We start from the raw sequence: 16265 nt of genomic DNA, 5'->3' as shown, positions 1-16265 counted from the left end.
GGTTAGATCTGTTACTAGGTATGTGGGCTCAGGAGTCCACCCGCTCCCCCGGTATGGATTCAGCTCAGGTGCCCAGGTAGATAGCCACCAACTGTGTGGTGTAGGCTCTCACAGTCCTGACAGGCATGGGTGATTTGGTGTAGGCACAGGCATCTGGCTGCAGCAGAGGGACACATTCTGAGCAAGGCAGGGGGGATGGACGGCCACCACTGAGTGTCCAGGAGGAAGGCGTGTCCCTGTTCCCTAGAGTGTGTAGGTGGGTGGGTTTTGCAGCCGGATGCACTATGAGCACCTAATGCTGTTGGCTGTAAGGACTGGGCAGCACCTCTTATTCATGGGTCCCTATCTCAGGTGGCTAGGTCGCATGGGTAGAGCCACCAGTCCTCAGGCCCCTGCTGTAGGTAGGTGAAGACCCTGCTTCATGGGCAGAGCAGTGTCAAATGTCAAGAACCTGCCACTTCACAGCTGAAACAGTTGAAGTTAGACTTCAGGTATATACCCTGTTGTACTGTGGTAATGAAGGCCTACACTGTTGAGATGGGCCCACACAAGTCTATGCAAGGAGAAAGGCACTCAAAGTCTATGGATCCCTTATGCCTGTGCCTAGGCAAAGGAGCTGTGCCTACCCTGGGTTCCTGGCTTAGGGGAGCCGGCAGTTTATTTTTTCCTCTGTTTGTTAATTCATTCACTCTCCAAGGCAGGGAGAATGGCTCTGGGCATGTGACGGATCCTACTTCCAGCCCAGGAGACTCAGCAATTGCTGAAGCTGGTCCAGGACCCAGTGCAGAGCAGGGAGCAGGGAGGTTAATGGGAGAGAGGTTTTTCCTTAAGGGGAGTGTTTTTGACCCAGGCAATAGGCCGTACACAATTACTTATCTTTCACCGAGGAGGGCTGCTTCTGTTTCTGGGTGGCCGTGTAGACTCTCTGGCACTGGGTCTCTCCCGGTGAGGAAAATGCGCCTCCAGAGCACTGCTGCTTGCCTGCCTTACTGCTCACCCTCGAGCTGATCAGACCTGAAGGGCTCAGGCTCTCGCTGGGTCAGGTCTGGCAACTCCTTGCTGCTTCTGAACCATCTCTCCCTCCCCCGTCACTCAGTCTGGTTCCTCAACTCTGCCTTTGGTGTTCAGGGCTCCCAGATTGCCATATATAATCAATTCACTTGTTTTTTCGGGTCCTTGTTGTAAGAGGGTCCACCATAAGCATCTGACTACTCCACCATCTTGGCCCCGCCTCCTGACTTAAAACTTTTTTATTCATTAAACAACTTCATTGTTCTCGTTGATTTCATAATGATTAACTCTAAAATTCAACTTGTAAATGTATCCTAAAAATACATTTATCATAAAAGTTCTGCTACGAAAAGGATGGAAAACACTGGACTGATAGCCAAGGTTTTGAATCTGTGTGCATGTGTGCATGTATGTATGTGTGTATGTGTGTGTTTGTGTGTGTATATGTGTGCATGTGTGTGTGTGTGTCTGTGTGTATTGTGGGGAGGAAGCACTGAGAGACACACTAAGGTTTTGCTTTGTGGCAGAGTGTTCGCTTTTGAATTGCTCTAAATTCAGCAACTTAAAATATTTTAGAATTTAGCATCACATCAGCCCCCCATGGCAAACGTTTCCTAATTAACTCTGGTCAAGTGTTGCCTTCAGTATTCCTTGGTGCTCACTGACCTTGACGTTTCCCTCAACAGCCTGGGAGCTCCGTGTGGACAGGGAGCATGCCTGCCTTGTCATCCTGTATCCCTAATGCCTGGAACAGGGCTAGCCTTCCACCTTAGCTGAATGCCTAATATGAGCTATGTATGTAGATACCTCTCTCTATGCACCTCCTAATCTGCCCTTCTCTGCTTCCCCTTGAGAGGCAACTGTACATACTGGGAAAGTCTTCAGTCAGAAGTCAAGAAACTTGAGTGTTTGTTACCATTCTCCACTCATTAGTTGTATGTAGCTTCCGATAAAATTTTTCTATTCCACAATTTTCTTACTTGTTAAAAGGATCAAAATTATCTGTCCTATTGACCTCACAGGTTTGTTGAAAGGATAAGACAATGTAATGGATGGAACAGAACTCCTAAAATTTAAAATAATGGTTTCAATTTGGATGACGCTTATCCACTTTGTTTTGTTTCAGCCAAAGGAGCTAGAATCTCATTCCCAGAATAGGACACTTGGATCAGGTACCAACCCGTCTTAGGTTCACAACTTGGACACCCCTCCAACTCACCTGATCCCTCTGATCACATACCTCTTCATCTGTCCCACATGCACATTCTGTTCCAGCCAGGCAAAGCACCCACACCCGCGTCTTCCTTCTCTTCCAATCAGATCTTCACACCCTCAGCTCCCCTTCAACATGTTTACTCCCCTTTGGAAGCCTTGCCAAGCCAACCAAGACCTAACCACCACATTCCTCCCTTGGCCTCCACTTGACCCTGGCCCGGGGTATACTTTTTGCTGCATTTCTCCATTTCTGAGTTTTCTCTGCCTGATCCTTGACAGTCTGCTCACCACAGACTCACATTCTTGTTGAACTTTTCTGGGTGTGTGGCCTCCCCATTGAACTTGGACCTTAGAGAGTGCAACCATGTCAGATGTTGGTAAGCTTGACGGCCAAGATGAGGATGTAGGCCCTTGGTGGAGGACAGAAGCAGCCTTTTCTCCTAGCTGGCTCTCCTATCAGGCTCCTTTCTCAGAATGCGCTTTCCCTCCAGCCCCCAAACACAAAGGTTTCCACCCCCTCCTTCACTGCTGCCATCACAGAACTGCTGAAGGACAGGAGGTAGACAGGGCACTGCGTAGACAAGCCCTTTTTTGTGGCCCGGAGGTGGGGGAAGAGTAGTGTGTGTGCTGTCTCCACACTCCCTCCAGCCCTTCTATGCCCGCACTTGAACTCTGACTTCCATGACTTCCCTCAGCCTGACATTATCTGCCCCTCTGACCCAGGTCTTTATGTGCCTCATAAAGAACAAATAGATTTGGGAAGCCAACACAACCTTTTAATTCCAAGCAGAGTGTCCCTCCCCCAGCATTATCACACACACACAGTGGAAAGGGATGCCAGGGTCTAGGCAGGAACAAAACCTAGACCTGGGCAAAAGTATATATATATATAATTATATACACATATGTATTTGTAGAGAAGAAAATCTGAGACTGTGATTAAGGTAGGGCAGAGAGTTAGGTGAGGAAAGCAGCTGGGGGTGCCCCAATAAATTACATTCTTTAGAGAGCATGGTGTGGGATGCATGGTTATGGGTGGGGCTTGGTAGCCACGACACTCAGAAGGGCCCTTGTAGCCTGCCCTCTTGGTCTCTCCAAGGGAGCCTAGAAGGCCCGGGTTCGGTCCAGTACCTGTTGGTGCTAGAAGATAGAATTCTAGCTGACTTTGCCTGGAGGCTGATGGTGGGCTAGGGTTTTGTATAGGCAACATCTCCACTCTAAGCCAAGGCTTCTGGGGAAGCCGCGGAGCTGAACAAGAGGCTTCAAAGCTTGAGGGATGCGAGCTGAGAACAGGGAGAGCTAGAGGGAAGGCTGGCCTCCCTGCTGGAGGTCAGAACTCTAGCTGGCTCCTTCCAGAGCCAGAGAAGCAGGAGTCCTAGGAACAGGGGAAGCTGTCAAGGTGAGGCGCGGTAGAGTCCTTGGGCACACATAGGGTCCTGGAGTTCTCCTGCCTGGCTGCTTCCTGCCTCCCACCAGCTCCCACCAGGGCAATTCCCACTCATGGTTCACAAAAACTGATGGTGTGCCTGACTACTAAGCCCCCACTTTGATTTCTCCTCGCCCTCTTCTGGGGACTTTGTGTGGGGTGGGAGGCAGGGAGAGGGCACAAACATTAACTCTCTGTGTGCTGGAATCCAGGCTGGGCTGCCCTGTGCAGTGAGGACCAGGGATGACAGAGGAGATCCCCCTAGCTCATTATAGGGAAGAAAGTCCATGCCTCACAACCCCAGGACTGTGGAGGCCTTGGCTTCCCTGTCTACCGGGGGAATAGAGCCAATCCCACTCTTGTCCCACCTCCCCATTCCCCAAGAGATGACTGCTCCCAGCCCACCAGGGGAAGAGGATGCTTTGCAATCTCATGACTGCAGCTCCAGAGCCCTGAAGCAGCAGAGGGAGGGGTTGGTCATGGAGAAGGAGGGGGCAATCAGAAGAGAGAAGCTTTTTTCTTGAGTTCATTCCGCTTCCACAGAGCCAGCTTGCCAAACTCTTCGGGAGACATGGAGAATACCCTTGAGAAGTCCTCAGCTGATAGATGTCTCTGTCAGGGATACATAGAGGCAGCTTAGGGAACAGAGGCATGGCAGGGGGTGGGGGGCTATGCTGAGTAACTTAGGGGGCATTCACACAAAAGGCTCCCCATCTTCTCCCACCAGGCAGGGGACAATGCCCCATTGACAGCCTCTCAACAGCCACACAGTGCCTTCTCCTTACATACCTCAAGCCGCATCCGGTCCACACCCGGCGGCAACTTGGTTCTCCCCTTGCTGGTCACCACCAGCATTTCATAGGGATAGATCTAGGGGTTAGGGGAGGGAGGCAATGTTAGGCTCATAGAGTTCTCTTGTCAACATAAACCCCTCAACTCCCCCTTCTCAGCCTGCAGGGAACAACTGGGGCTCATGCCATTTTGCCATCCATCTGTCCCAGCTTCCCTGCTGTCCCTCCCATCATCAACTCCAGGAAGCCCCTCAGCATATTCTATCTCTCTGGCTTCTTCCCCAGCCCCCACCCATGAGAGAGATGATTCTAGCCCTTATTCTCCCGCCAGCTTGTTCCCTCCCCACCTCCCCTGGCTCTACCCTCTGACCCTCACCTTCTGCTCCAGCACACAGGGCAGGGAGTTCCCCCGGTCCATCCTCCCCCTCTGGCCCTCTCCGTTCTGGGGAGACCAAAGCCGCAGTGAGCCAGAGTGGGGCAGGGAGACCTTCCCAGCCTTACCCTGGGCAGCTCATGTCTTCATTAGGCAACTCCGTGGCCCCACACCCTATCCCCCCACACTTCCAGTCTCCTGTCCCTTGCTTCTGGTGTACCACGTGTTCCCCTCCAGAAGGCACTCACCTGCAGGCCTGCGGAAGAGAAGAGTTAATGTTTAGAGGCAACTCCAAAGTCAGCTGGCCTCCAAACCTTCTCCTAGCTCAGCCTCCCAGCCCTCTAGCCACATAACACTGCCCACATCACAGACACAAAAAGCAACGAGCCTGCTTAAACCTCTTTCCAGCTCCCCTCGCATCAGCTCGGTCTGCTTCTCACCTGGGCTTCCAGTCTCACTCCCCGATGGGCTGAAGTCTGTGGACTGTAGCTAGAAATGACACGGAGGGATCAGAAGGAAGCTGGGAAGGCCCCTCATCCTCCTTCTTGACTTTGAGGGTCTCCCTCTCCCCCAGGATGCCCTAGTGGCCCAGTCCCTCAGAGGCACCTACGTGCACACTCCCCTACAGTCTGTATCTCTGGTTCAGGGACCTTACCCGGCTCAGGGTGGTTCTGCCATAGGTGGGGAGAGAAGATGACTTGGACGTTCCAGGGTACAAGGCTGGAAGAGAGCAAGAGGCCCGGGTTCAGTCCCTTTGGGGACTAACAATCATTCCTGAGAGGCAAGGGCAGTGAAGGGTACAGCTGGGGGAACCTGGTGGTTTCCAGCTCCTACCCATTACCTTCAGCAAGTGACATAGTGCTGGCCCTTCTGAACTGTCTGTAACGTCTTCCCTCTTCTCACTAACTAGAAGTGCAGCAAATGCACATTTTGGACCAAATGCTTGGTGTTAAAGTTTCTATTCAGCCAAAGCGGAGGCTGAAGCCAAATATCACCATCATAGAATGAACTTCTGGGATACATAAATAAGTGTAAAATTTAATCAAAATGATTTAAGTATTATAACTTATTACTGACAATGTTAGTAGTCAAATTTTAAACATTTGGCATTATAATGTAAACAATAATTTTCTCAGTACTGCCAGCCGCTAGATTGCACTGCAGTCAATATACTGCACATTTACATTGTTAGATGTCACTTTCAACTTACACATTTAATAATATCACTAAACTTTTAAACACTGCAGATTATAATTCATGATGTTTTTTTTTCAGTAACATGTTTTCCTAGACAGAACTTTGTACCTAACATTCTTAGCTTGGGCAGGTCTCAAAAATTCCTTCATCTTCCAATTACTAGAAATTGTTAGCATTCTATAGCAATTGTTTTGACAAGCATTCTTATTTAAATGTGTAGCTTCCATGGATTCAAAACTATAATGAACTGTCTTCTTAAAGCAGTCTTATAAAATTTGTAGTTTGGTGATAACAAAATGTGTTTTGAGGACCTCATCTTTTCTTTCCTAACACTTCTGGTTTTTGTATAGAAAACTATCAGTTTTCATGCTCATCATTCATCACTGAAGCATTTCACTCTTGTGATAATGAATATACATTTATACTTCAACTGATGGATAGAATTTCAACCTATAAAGCATACAGGATTTTCACTTCAAGTTACTTCTAGAATGCTTAGTTATGTTGAAGGTGACTATTCCAATAATACCCTTAAACCAGAATGACATAATTCTGAAATTGTTAAGGTTGATTACATATGATAACATGCAATCACATGATAATTGATCACGCATAAGTTCGGGGATGTCAAAAGTGATGCTGAGGAAGGCATATGGCTATTCAACTTTACAAGCCAAAAGAAGTTAAAGAGCTACTTTTGGCGGAACACTGAAACTGAATCCAAACTTTGGGGCATCCCTATAACTACTTCATTCTTCAGTCCTTACCTATTTATTCTACGTTCTCTTAAAACGCCTTTTGTAGCTATTCCCACCCACAATAAAATATAATTCTGGGAGCTTTCAGTGGCCACGTGCATATCTTAGCCTTAGCTACGTATTAACCTTCAGTTCCCTGAATTCTCCAATTCCAGTAGCCTTCGTCTCCACTCCAAATCAGATAACCCTTTCAAATAGTTGGATCTTGTTGTCATCGACAACTGCTTTATCCCTGAAATACTAAGCCCAGATATCTCAACTCGAGGCCTTTGTTTTGCTCAGCCTCATTCCCATTACACCTGCTTATCAGTCTCATGCAGACCTCCAGTTTCTAGATCCCCCCCCACCCCCCACCACCACCCTGGCCTTCCTTCCTCACTTACTCAGCCTCCACCCTGTGGATGGCTACATTAACCACTTTCACCAATACCTCAGCAGCTCAGTCCCTTAGCACCTTTCTTACAAAATGCTAACCCTGGATCAACCCAACATCTCCCTTTCTGCCCTTGCTGCTCAGTGGGGTTGGAAATAAAACCACAGCCATCTAGACTAGCATCACTACAAATGGTAAGTCCTGAATCTCAGCTGGACCCTGTTGCCTTGCACCATAGTCATTTCCCTCTCCCATCATAGTTATTCTAAATCTTCACCAATCTCACCAAGTTTCACTCTTCTTACCCTCAGAAGACACCCTAACTTCTAAGCTGGCCTTCTCCAAGATCTGTTCCCCTCTTTCAGTAAATGAGGGTTCTTCCTTCTTTCAAGGCCAGCCCCCTACTCCTGAAGCTCTGTCTCCTTTCCGAGCTCCTCCTAATTGGATCTTTAAGGTGGGTCCTCTCCAGGGAACAGCTCTAGGCACCCTTCCCTTCTTTTTCCTTCCCTTGTCTCCTGCACAATGTTGTTTATTTTGCTCATGGTTTTACTACTACCTATAAGCTGAAGACCCTATTTGAACCCCTATTCTTTCCTCGAGCTTCTGACTCAGCCAAATTCAGCACCTACTTACGTGTCCTATATAGAGCACTTCAAATTCAATACCTCCAAAACTAGTCTCTTCATCTTTCCCTGAAAACCTGCCTCTTTGATTATGTCAGTTCCAGGTGTGTCATCACCCAGTCACCCAAGACAGAAACCCCACTCCTCTCTCCCTCACCTCCCACATCCAATTAGTCACTAAGTCCTGCTGATTCTTTCTGCTATATATTTCTCAAGCCCATTCCCTCTTCTCTGGACCTATGTATATCTCTATCCCTTATCCAGACTACTAGGAAGTATGGCAGATGGTTTCTAAAACTGGCCTACGACAATATCTCCATCTGGCATGCTTTTTGCAATAAAACTTTGCGGTTCCTCTCATCATGAAGTGGAGTCCATTTCACCTCCCCTTGAATCTAGATTGGACCGATGACTTGCTTTGACCAAGAGAATGTAGTAGAAGTGACACCGTGTGGCTTCTGAGGCTGGGCTTTAAGAGGTCTTGTAGCTTCCATGTTTGAGTTCTTGATCACTCCCTCCTGGGGCCCAGCCAACATGCTCTAAGGGAGTTCAGACTGGAACACTATTATGGATTGAATTGTGTCCCCCAAAAATATGTGTTGTAAATCTTAACCTCTATGCCTGTGGTTATAATCCCATTTGGGAATGGAGTGGCTTTGTTATGTTATTAGGGTAGGATTAGTAAAGGGTATGTTTTGAGTCAATCTCTTTTGAGATATAAAAGAGATTAAACAAGCATACAAGCAAGCAAACAAGCACACAGAGATGGGGTAAGATAGACGCTAAGACACATGGAGATCTCCAAGTAACCAGGAAGCAGAGGCTGAAGAGACAAGGAAGGACCTTCCTCCAGAGCTACAGAGAGATAAAGCCTTCCCCTCTAGCTGACACTCTGAATTCAGACTTCTAACCTCCTAAACTGTGAGAAAATAAATTTCTGTTTGTTAGAGCCACCCACTTGTGGTATTTCTGTTACAGCAGCACTAGATAACTAAGAAAAACACTGAGTTTTCAGGGGCCCAGAATTCAAAGCCCTGGCCCTCCCCATCTCTCTGGCCTCACTTCCCACCACTCTGTGCTCTCTAGTTCCAGATGACTGGTGATTCTCTAAGCTGGCCAGTTTGTTCATGTTCTCTGCCTTTGCTCCCTGTGTTGCTCAGTGTCTGTGATACCCTTCTCCCCGACTCGTTTACCTGGCTCGCTTTGTCTCATTCTTCAAGACTCAGTTTAGCCTCCCCGGTCCCTCTAAACCCAGGCCTTGTCATTGTATTCTCAAAACACCCACTGTAACCCCTACCATAACATATGCTACGTTGTACTAAACCCCAGTTTCCATATCAGGTTTCCTCACTGACTGTAAGCTACTTGAAAACAAGGACTGTGGTATTTTTACTGTTTATGTCCCTAGCGCTTAGTACAGTGCCTAGTAGCATTTATGGATTCTAATCCATAAACATTTGTTTACCTAAATTTGCTAATTCTGCTTTATCTGATACCGTCTTTAATCATTTAATGTTCTTATATGACTTAGTTATGGCTTCCCTAAGGAGAGCATGAGTGCTTTGAGCCAGAGACCACATCTTACACACATCTCTTATACCCGTAGTTAACACAGTGCTGAACATATGACAGGCAAACTCTACAGCTCTATAGAGTCTGGCTAGGTGATCTGAGCCACCTCCAAGGCACTCACAGGTATGGAAGGGTGTTCGGTCGGGCAGGGAGCGAGCTTTCCTCCGGATAGGCAATGACTTCTCCATCTCTTCTTTCAAGATTATCTTTCCCAAGTTGGAAGTAACCTGGGGAGGGGGAAAGGAAGATGGATCCAAGACTTAAATACTCATTTCTCATCTCTAAGATGTTCAGAGTTGGGAATACTGCAAACAGGACCCAGGCCCTTGCAAGCCCTTTTACTAGGGACAGATCATGGCTGGTCCATGTCCTGAGCCCGTGGAGCCTCTCATTCTTGTCTGATGCACAACCACATTGGGTTTGGACACCCTTGGGGCAAGAAGTCAGAGCTGCTCAGTGTAACTGCCCCAGTGGCCTCCCCATCCCAGGCTACAATGGCCAGAGCACAGCCGATGTCACCATAAATGGCCTTTCCATGACTCTCAGCACCCTCTCTCCTCAAGCCCTGAAGATCAGTAAGCCACAGTCCTTTTCCCTCTTCCCTTTTCTTCTTCCTCTACTCAGCATGCTAAAACCTGGCACTGGCAGGACCACCCTTTTCTATGCTTTTGATCCAAATTATCAAGTAGCTTTCCCCCCAAAAGCAGCATAATGTCCAGGTGTCCCTTGAAAAGCAGCACCCTGAAATCCTGGGAAAGAAGGAGGACTTCTCATGTGTTCTAACATGGATACTCTTCTGGTATAAATTCATTTGGATTAGCTATGAAACCAGAACTTCGGTCACCACGAAGACATAGGTTGGGTGGCAGGTAGCAAGATGCTACCTTACTGAGTTCCTCTTTCTGACGCTCCCTGAAAGCCTTCCTCTCCTCTTCAGAGTCATCATCTTTCTCCTCCTCCTCTTCCTTTTTCTGAGATGCCTTCCGCTTCCTCCATTCTGTCTCTGGGAAACATGTAAAAGTAGGCAACAGTCAGTAGCTCAACAAATACTTATTAAGTGCTGGCTTTGTACACAGGACTGGGCTGGACTTAAAAAGGACACTATAGGTTATTTATTTTTTTTTAAAAAGGTAGTATTTCCTAGCCTTGCAGTGAAACTGGGTAGGTAATACACACACATGACTTAAATTCATTGGGGAACAAGATCTTGTCTCACTTATCTTTCTCCTTCCCAGAGCGTCCATCACAGAGCCTGGTACATAGTACAAGTTTGATAAAAATGTCTTTTGAGAGATCAAATAAGCGAATGGAGAGTGAATGAATGACTAACAAATAGCGCCGCTTACACAAAGGCCTACAGGAATGCAGGGAGGGAGAGCTCTCTGTGAGCTGCCTGAGCAAGGAGCCTGGAGGGTTTCATGAAGGCAGTAAAGGCATAAGAGAGTGGGGGTGGCTTCATGGGGGCTTTAAGAGGGAGGGCAGTGAGGGGGAGTCCCGTGGCCTCCCTTTTTCCCCACCTCCCCACAATTTCTCTTACCCACAACAGCCAGCGATGGGGGGCATGGCCAGTAATCGGTTTCGATCTTGGCTGGCTGGTTGGGGTCAGGGCGCTGGGCCGCAGGGAACTTGGATGACTCGATAATTAAGTCCTCTGAAGTCTTGCTCTGAGGGCTGCCTCCCACAGACTCTGCAAGTGGAGGACAGAGTTAGCACACATATACCTTGCTCTGAGGCCAACTCTTCTTCCATCCTCAGCCCCCAACTCCCTCACTTCTCCCTCCACACCTGTGAGAAAATGGATGTAAAAGCAATGCACAAGGAAGAACACAAGGCAACTATTGCGTATTGTTATCAACAGTTATTCTCCCATCACCGTCCCTAGCCGTGCAGCACCCAGGGCCACGAGCCTCCTAGCATTTGGCAGGAAGGGGGCTCTGGTAAGTTAGGGAATCCCTCACCTCTCTGCTTGTAAATTGGTGGCTTCTTGTAGATGTTGGAATCTGGGCGGGAGGTCTCTGTGGAGAGGGAGCAAGAGGGGATGAGAGGGAGGATATGTTGGTGGCAGAGGGGGTTGGGTGGGTGAAGGAAATGGAGGCAAATAGAATGGGAGAAGGTAGGAAATTTGCTGGCTTCTGCCAAGAGCCAAGACAGAACCAGAGTTCCTGGAACTGTCCCTCAGGGGGTTGGGACTTTCTGCACTTTTCTGGTTGGTGGGAGGGAAGAAGCAACAGGGGTCCTGGAATCATGGGGCCCAGCCAGTTCTCTGGTGAGCACATACCCCAGAGAGTGGGGTACAGAGAGTAAGGGGCTTAGGGCTCCTGAAGGAAAAAAGAGGTCTGAGGGAAAGTATGCACCCAGGCAGACAGTAAAACCTACCAGGGTGATGGAAATGGGGCAGGCTGGTCCGGGGGGTACCAGTGGTTCTCTGGACTGAAGCCTGAGAGATGATTCCAGGGGATCGGCTGTCCACCCACACCTGTAGAGCGGAAGTGTGGTTCATTACAGCTTCCATATCCCACACCCTACCCCCTCCTGAAACCACATATGCACCGCTTCACCTCACTCTACCAATCTCTGTCCTCCCACTCTAGCAGCCTGCATCTCCCCAACCCCAGGGCACAGGACAGGAATCCAAAAACTTAACCCACTAATGGTGCCGGGCCCAGGAAGAAAGGACTAAATAAGGCTCTAGGTCAGACAGATTACAGAGCTGGCCAGTGGACAGGATGAGGTCGGACCAACACGTTGGCCCAGAAAAGTCCTCAGTCCTCTGATTCTGTCATATCCCCTAGGCTATACAGAGCTCTCTGGACTTGTGGGGGTTGGAATAGGGGTCCCATGAGAGCAGGGCTGGGCAAGTTTCAGGCATGGGGCAGACTCACCTCTGGGGATGGTGGGGGAGATATAGATTTGGGTGACAGAGAGCGCTGTGAAAGGAAAAGAGGCTGGTCAGACCACAAGGGTAGGATTAAACTCTCATCCCTAGAACCCTAGAGTAGCCACTTCATCCCTCACCCAGTTCCACACCCTTTCCTGGCCAACTTCTGGGCCATTTCTTCTCTCGCAGATCCTTGCTAAGTTTCCATTCTTCTTCTTCCTAGTATTCTCCTGGAGAAAGTTCTAAGTCTTTCTTCTCTATAAAGCATGAAGAAGCACACGGATCTTGGAGCAGTATGCTTGGTGCTCTAAGAGCCTATTGAAGAGTAGCTATTGTCCTGTCCTCAGAGCCTAAGAACTAACGGAAGTGACAATACCAACAAACATCCAAGGATGGAGTACAAGCTCCTTGGCCAGTTATTTAAGTCTCCCCACTGTCTGGCCCCATCTTACTGCCCCAGCCAGGACACTAACCCCTCTCTTGAATACATTTTACTAAGGACCTGCAAGCGCTCATGCACCCTGACTACTCTGTGAGGTGGGAGGGCAGAGGTATCACCTTTATTTTACAGGAGGAGGAACTGAGACCATAAGGTCACACAGGTTACTCAGCTAGGACTTCCAGCCTACAAGTTCAATTTTCCCAGACTCTTTCCATAAATTTTGCTCTCTGCCGATTCCCGCCCTTTCCCTGTATGCCACCCCCTTTATGCTTCTGCCATTCAAACACAGCCTTCTCTGCTCTCTTCTTTCAAAGCTTCAGTCCAACCTTGAGCGCATCTCTGCCTGCGCTCCACAAACACTTGGTTGGTTGACTGACTAGCTGGTTGATTCCTGTGCACAGTTTTCTTTCTTGTTTGGCTGAGTCTGGCCTCCAGGAAATAAAGCATGAGAGGGATTCTGTCCACTACCCAGTGTGATTGGTGGAATCCTTCCCCCAAGTGCTGTCCAAGGGGAACCACCCACCCCCACCTTACCTCCCGGCTTCTAGGAAGTTCCACGTGCTCCATGAGGGAATAGGTAAAGTGAGGCTCATAGATCATGAGGTCAGGCCGCTCGATATCCAGGATGGCCTTGTCCTTGGGTATGGCAGCCAGGTCCTTGTAGCCCAGCACCTGATTGTCCATCTTGGCCTGAAGGAAAATGGTGCTAATGGAACAGATGTGCCAAAAGCCTCAAGTAGAATCCTCGCCTGACAAGCTAGACTCATAATTTATTAAGAAGAAAATGGGCAGCCATTTTAGATGTCAACCCTTGTAAGTTAATAATTCTGTTATTTTAATTTTAAGGATTTAGATTGTCACCGTGAAAAATGATAGTCTTTCACCTAGCAATTTGGGTAACAGAAAGACCATACCAGTTAGATTTTTGGGTTCTCTCTCCTTTCCAGCACTGGTAGGATCATCAGCTATAGGCTCAGAGTGAAGCTCCCTGTGCGTAGTTGTCCCCTGCCCCTCCCTCCTCCCAGATTGAGGATGCTGGTGTCAGAGTTGGGTACTCACCACGATGCTGGAGGGAGAGCCGGGAACACTGGAGCCTCGGGAGGAGCTCACGCTCCCTGGGGAGGTAAGTGGTTGCTGGGGAGAGTGAGAAGGTGGGCGAGTGGGTATGTGCGTGGGTGTGAAGGGTGCGACGGGGGCAGGGGCTCTTCAGGAGCCTCAGGACGTGGGCTGGAGTTGTGGACAGGGAGGTCTTCCCTCGGCCTCTGGGGATCCGAGGTGCTGCACTGTGGGCAACCACCAGGTGGCACCCTCGACTCCCAGTCTGACACTTCCGCAGGGATGCAAGCCCCCTCGCCCCCTGCCCCAGGCACCCCACCTGTCCGGGGAGTGGGTGCAACCCCCGCTTACCTTCTGCTGCCGTTCCATGCAGCAGGGAGCTCGCTGGTCAGATCACTCACAAAGCCCTGTGCGGGAGGGAGAGGACAAGGGCTCAGGCTCTGCTTCGCTCCTGGGCGCTTCGAGTTCTGGGCCGGGAAAGCAGAAAGGGCGTACCACCAAGCTGTAGCGTCCTCATCCCTCGGTGATTCTTCAGGCTGCAGACCAAGCGGTGGGTCTAGAAGGAGAAGGGGAGGGGAGAAAATAGCAGAGAGGGCTGTTAGGCTCTGGGTCTCAGAGGGCGGCGGCGGGGGGCAGCCCTCCTTGCTCCCCGGAGACCGACGGAAGGGAGCTCCGGCCTTCCTTGGCTCAGGCTTTCCATTCGCTCAGCCCGGAGAAAGGGTGTTTGTGGACAGGGAGGCGGGAATGTGGAGGGACTGCACTTGTTTTTGAGCCATTGTTCTCTGGCTCGAAAGGAAATGACGGCAGGGGACAGAGGCTTCCCGAGCAGCCTCCACATGCCCTGCTTTGTCACACCTGCCCTGCCACAGGGGCTGGAGCCCTGTTTCAGGCCCAAGGTCTCACTCTCCCTCTGCCTCTACCAAGGCCTCTCTCTCTGGCTCTGTGCTGGTCCCCTCTCCCCCTCAACCGCTGGTCCACTTCCCCTCAATCTACTGTCCATTGACCACCTCTCCCTGATACTCGTCCAAGAAGGTTTAACACAGAGAGACTGAGTAATATCTAGGAGGTTGTCACTGGGTGAGAAGGCTGGAGGGTCAGCCAAAAGAAGCAGCCACCTTGGTGTAAGGCGGTCAGGTCTTGGGTTAAGGGCTGCTGACTGCCGCCTCTGCCCCCCAGGTTCAACCCGCGGTTAAAAAGGGAGAGGAGGGCCAGGAGGGAGCCCACATCTCCCTCATCCCTATTCCCTGTACAGCAGTTCAGTCTCACAAGGAGGCATTTGAGAAAACATCCTCTGAGGCCTTGGCCACATCCCAGCTCCTCACAAAGACTTCTCAGAATGCCCATGCTGAGACGACCCTCTCTGACGTGCTACTACACTACAAGTCAGTGCCACTGGGTCCAGCAAGAAGTCATCCTGCCTAGCCTTGCTCTCTTTTTTCCCTAGGAGTGGGGTCCTTTCTGCTGCATTAGATTATGAGTCCCCTGGGGCACAGCCCTTGTTGTCTCCGTCCTCAGTAACTCTCTTAGCGATCCCTCCATCCTCCTTGTGCCCCCCACCCCCCCCAGTTCACACTGGACACATAATAAACTGAGCTCCTGGCTGACTGTTGAGTGGGATGGTGGTGGAGGGCAACAAGCTATAGAGAGAAGAAAGCTGACTGACAGCTACAGAAGGGACAGGGAGGATGCGGCATAACATAGTGGTTAAGAGCATGACTGTGGGACCAGAGTGCCTGAACGTGAGTACTGACTCTGCTACACATAAACTGTGTCGCCTTGAGCAAGTTGCTTATCTTTCCTTGTGCTTCACATTTCTCATCTGTAAAATGGGGAGTGGGGGGGTGGTAATACTAGTACCTGTATCATTAAGTTACTCTGAGTATTATATGTTATTATAGGAAAGTACTTAAACCATTTAAAATTTTCTATAAAGTGTTAGCTATTATTATTTCTATCTTCCCAAGGAGCAATGAGCTAAGAGGGCTTTTCTGTAGCCATTCCTTACTACAGAGGGTCATAAAAGACCAAGGTCATTGGTGTTCCTAATCTTATCACCTACTACTTTGTATCAGGCCATTCTTCTGCTCACTGTCTCTCCACCACTGCCTACTGACACCACCCACTCCCTGCACAGGCAGCCCTCACTCCCACTTCCCTGCTTTTGCACATGCTGTTCACTATTCTCTGTCCACCTCTCTGCCTCCCTGACCCCACCCATCCTTTAAGGTCCATCTTAAACTGCTCCTTCCTCTGGGAGGTCTCCCCTGCTATTCTAGTTGCAGTAGGATGGGTCGCTTTCATATGGCCTTTCTCTCCATGGTCTTGTAACTCCCACCAAATGACTGGGTTGTTGTTGTTAGACGCCATTGAGTAGGTTCAGACTCATAGTGACTCTGTGCACAACAGAACGAAACACTGCTTGGTCCTGCACCATCCTCACAATCGTTGTTATGCTTGAGCCCATTGTTGCAGCCACTCTGTCAACCCATCTTGTTGAGGATCTTCCTCTCTTTCACTGACCCTCTACTTTACCAAGCATGATGTCCTTCT

The 16265-nt window shown here is 49.4% G+C and overlaps 1 protein-coding gene across 3 annotated transcripts in view; it reads right to left on the bottom strand.

Moving 5' to 3' along the window:
* Positions 1 to 3001: 3001 nt before the first annotated feature.
* Positions 3002 to 16265, bottom strand: part of DMTN (dematin actin binding protein) — a 21875-nt gene continuing 8611 nt past the window's right edge. Inside the window, exons 2-17 of one of the 3 annotated variants that reach the window (XM_023736681.1) lie at positions 14211 to 14271; positions 14067 to 14122; positions 13719 to 13793; positions 13194 to 13349; positions 12222 to 12266; positions 11716 to 11815; positions 11298 to 11354; positions 10877 to 11026; positions 10224 to 10342; positions 9461 to 9566; positions 5472 to 5536; positions 5257 to 5305; positions 5065 to 5072; positions 4820 to 4885; positions 4442 to 4522; positions 4103 to 4264 (exon numbers count right to left, since the gene is read on the bottom strand). In XM_023736681.1, coding sequence (XP_023592449.1) covers positions 4151 to 4264; positions 4442 to 4522; positions 4820 to 4885; positions 5065 to 5072; positions 5257 to 5305; positions 5472 to 5536; positions 9461 to 9566; positions 10224 to 10342; positions 10877 to 11026; positions 11298 to 11354; positions 11716 to 11815; positions 12222 to 12266; positions 13194 to 13349; positions 13719 to 13793; positions 14067 to 14084 — 1209 coding nt within the window. In that variant the 5' untranslated portion in view covers positions 14085 to 14122; positions 14211 to 14271 and the 3' untranslated portion in view covers positions 4103 to 4150. Of the gene's footprint in view, positions 4265 to 4441; positions 4523 to 4819; positions 4886 to 5064; positions 5073 to 5256; positions 5306 to 5471; positions 5537 to 9460; positions 9567 to 10223; positions 10343 to 10876; positions 11027 to 11297; positions 11355 to 11715; positions 11816 to 12221; positions 12267 to 13193; positions 13350 to 13718; positions 13794 to 14066; positions 14272 to 16265 lie in introns of those variants that run through there. The other 2 variants (XM_023736680.1, XM_023736682.1) reach the window with 2 other exon arrangements.

This window comes from Trichechus manatus, unplaced genomic scaffold, assembly GCF_000243295.1.
Source record: "Trichechus manatus latirostris isolate Lorelei unplaced genomic scaffold, TriManLat1.0 scaffold00090, whole genome shotgun sequence".
Lineage (NCBI taxonomy): Eukaryota > Metazoa > Chordata > Mammalia > Sirenia > Trichechidae > Trichechus > Trichechus manatus.
The sequence above is the reverse complement of the archived record's forward strand: the minus strand, read 5'-3'. Positions and strand labels throughout refer to the sequence as shown.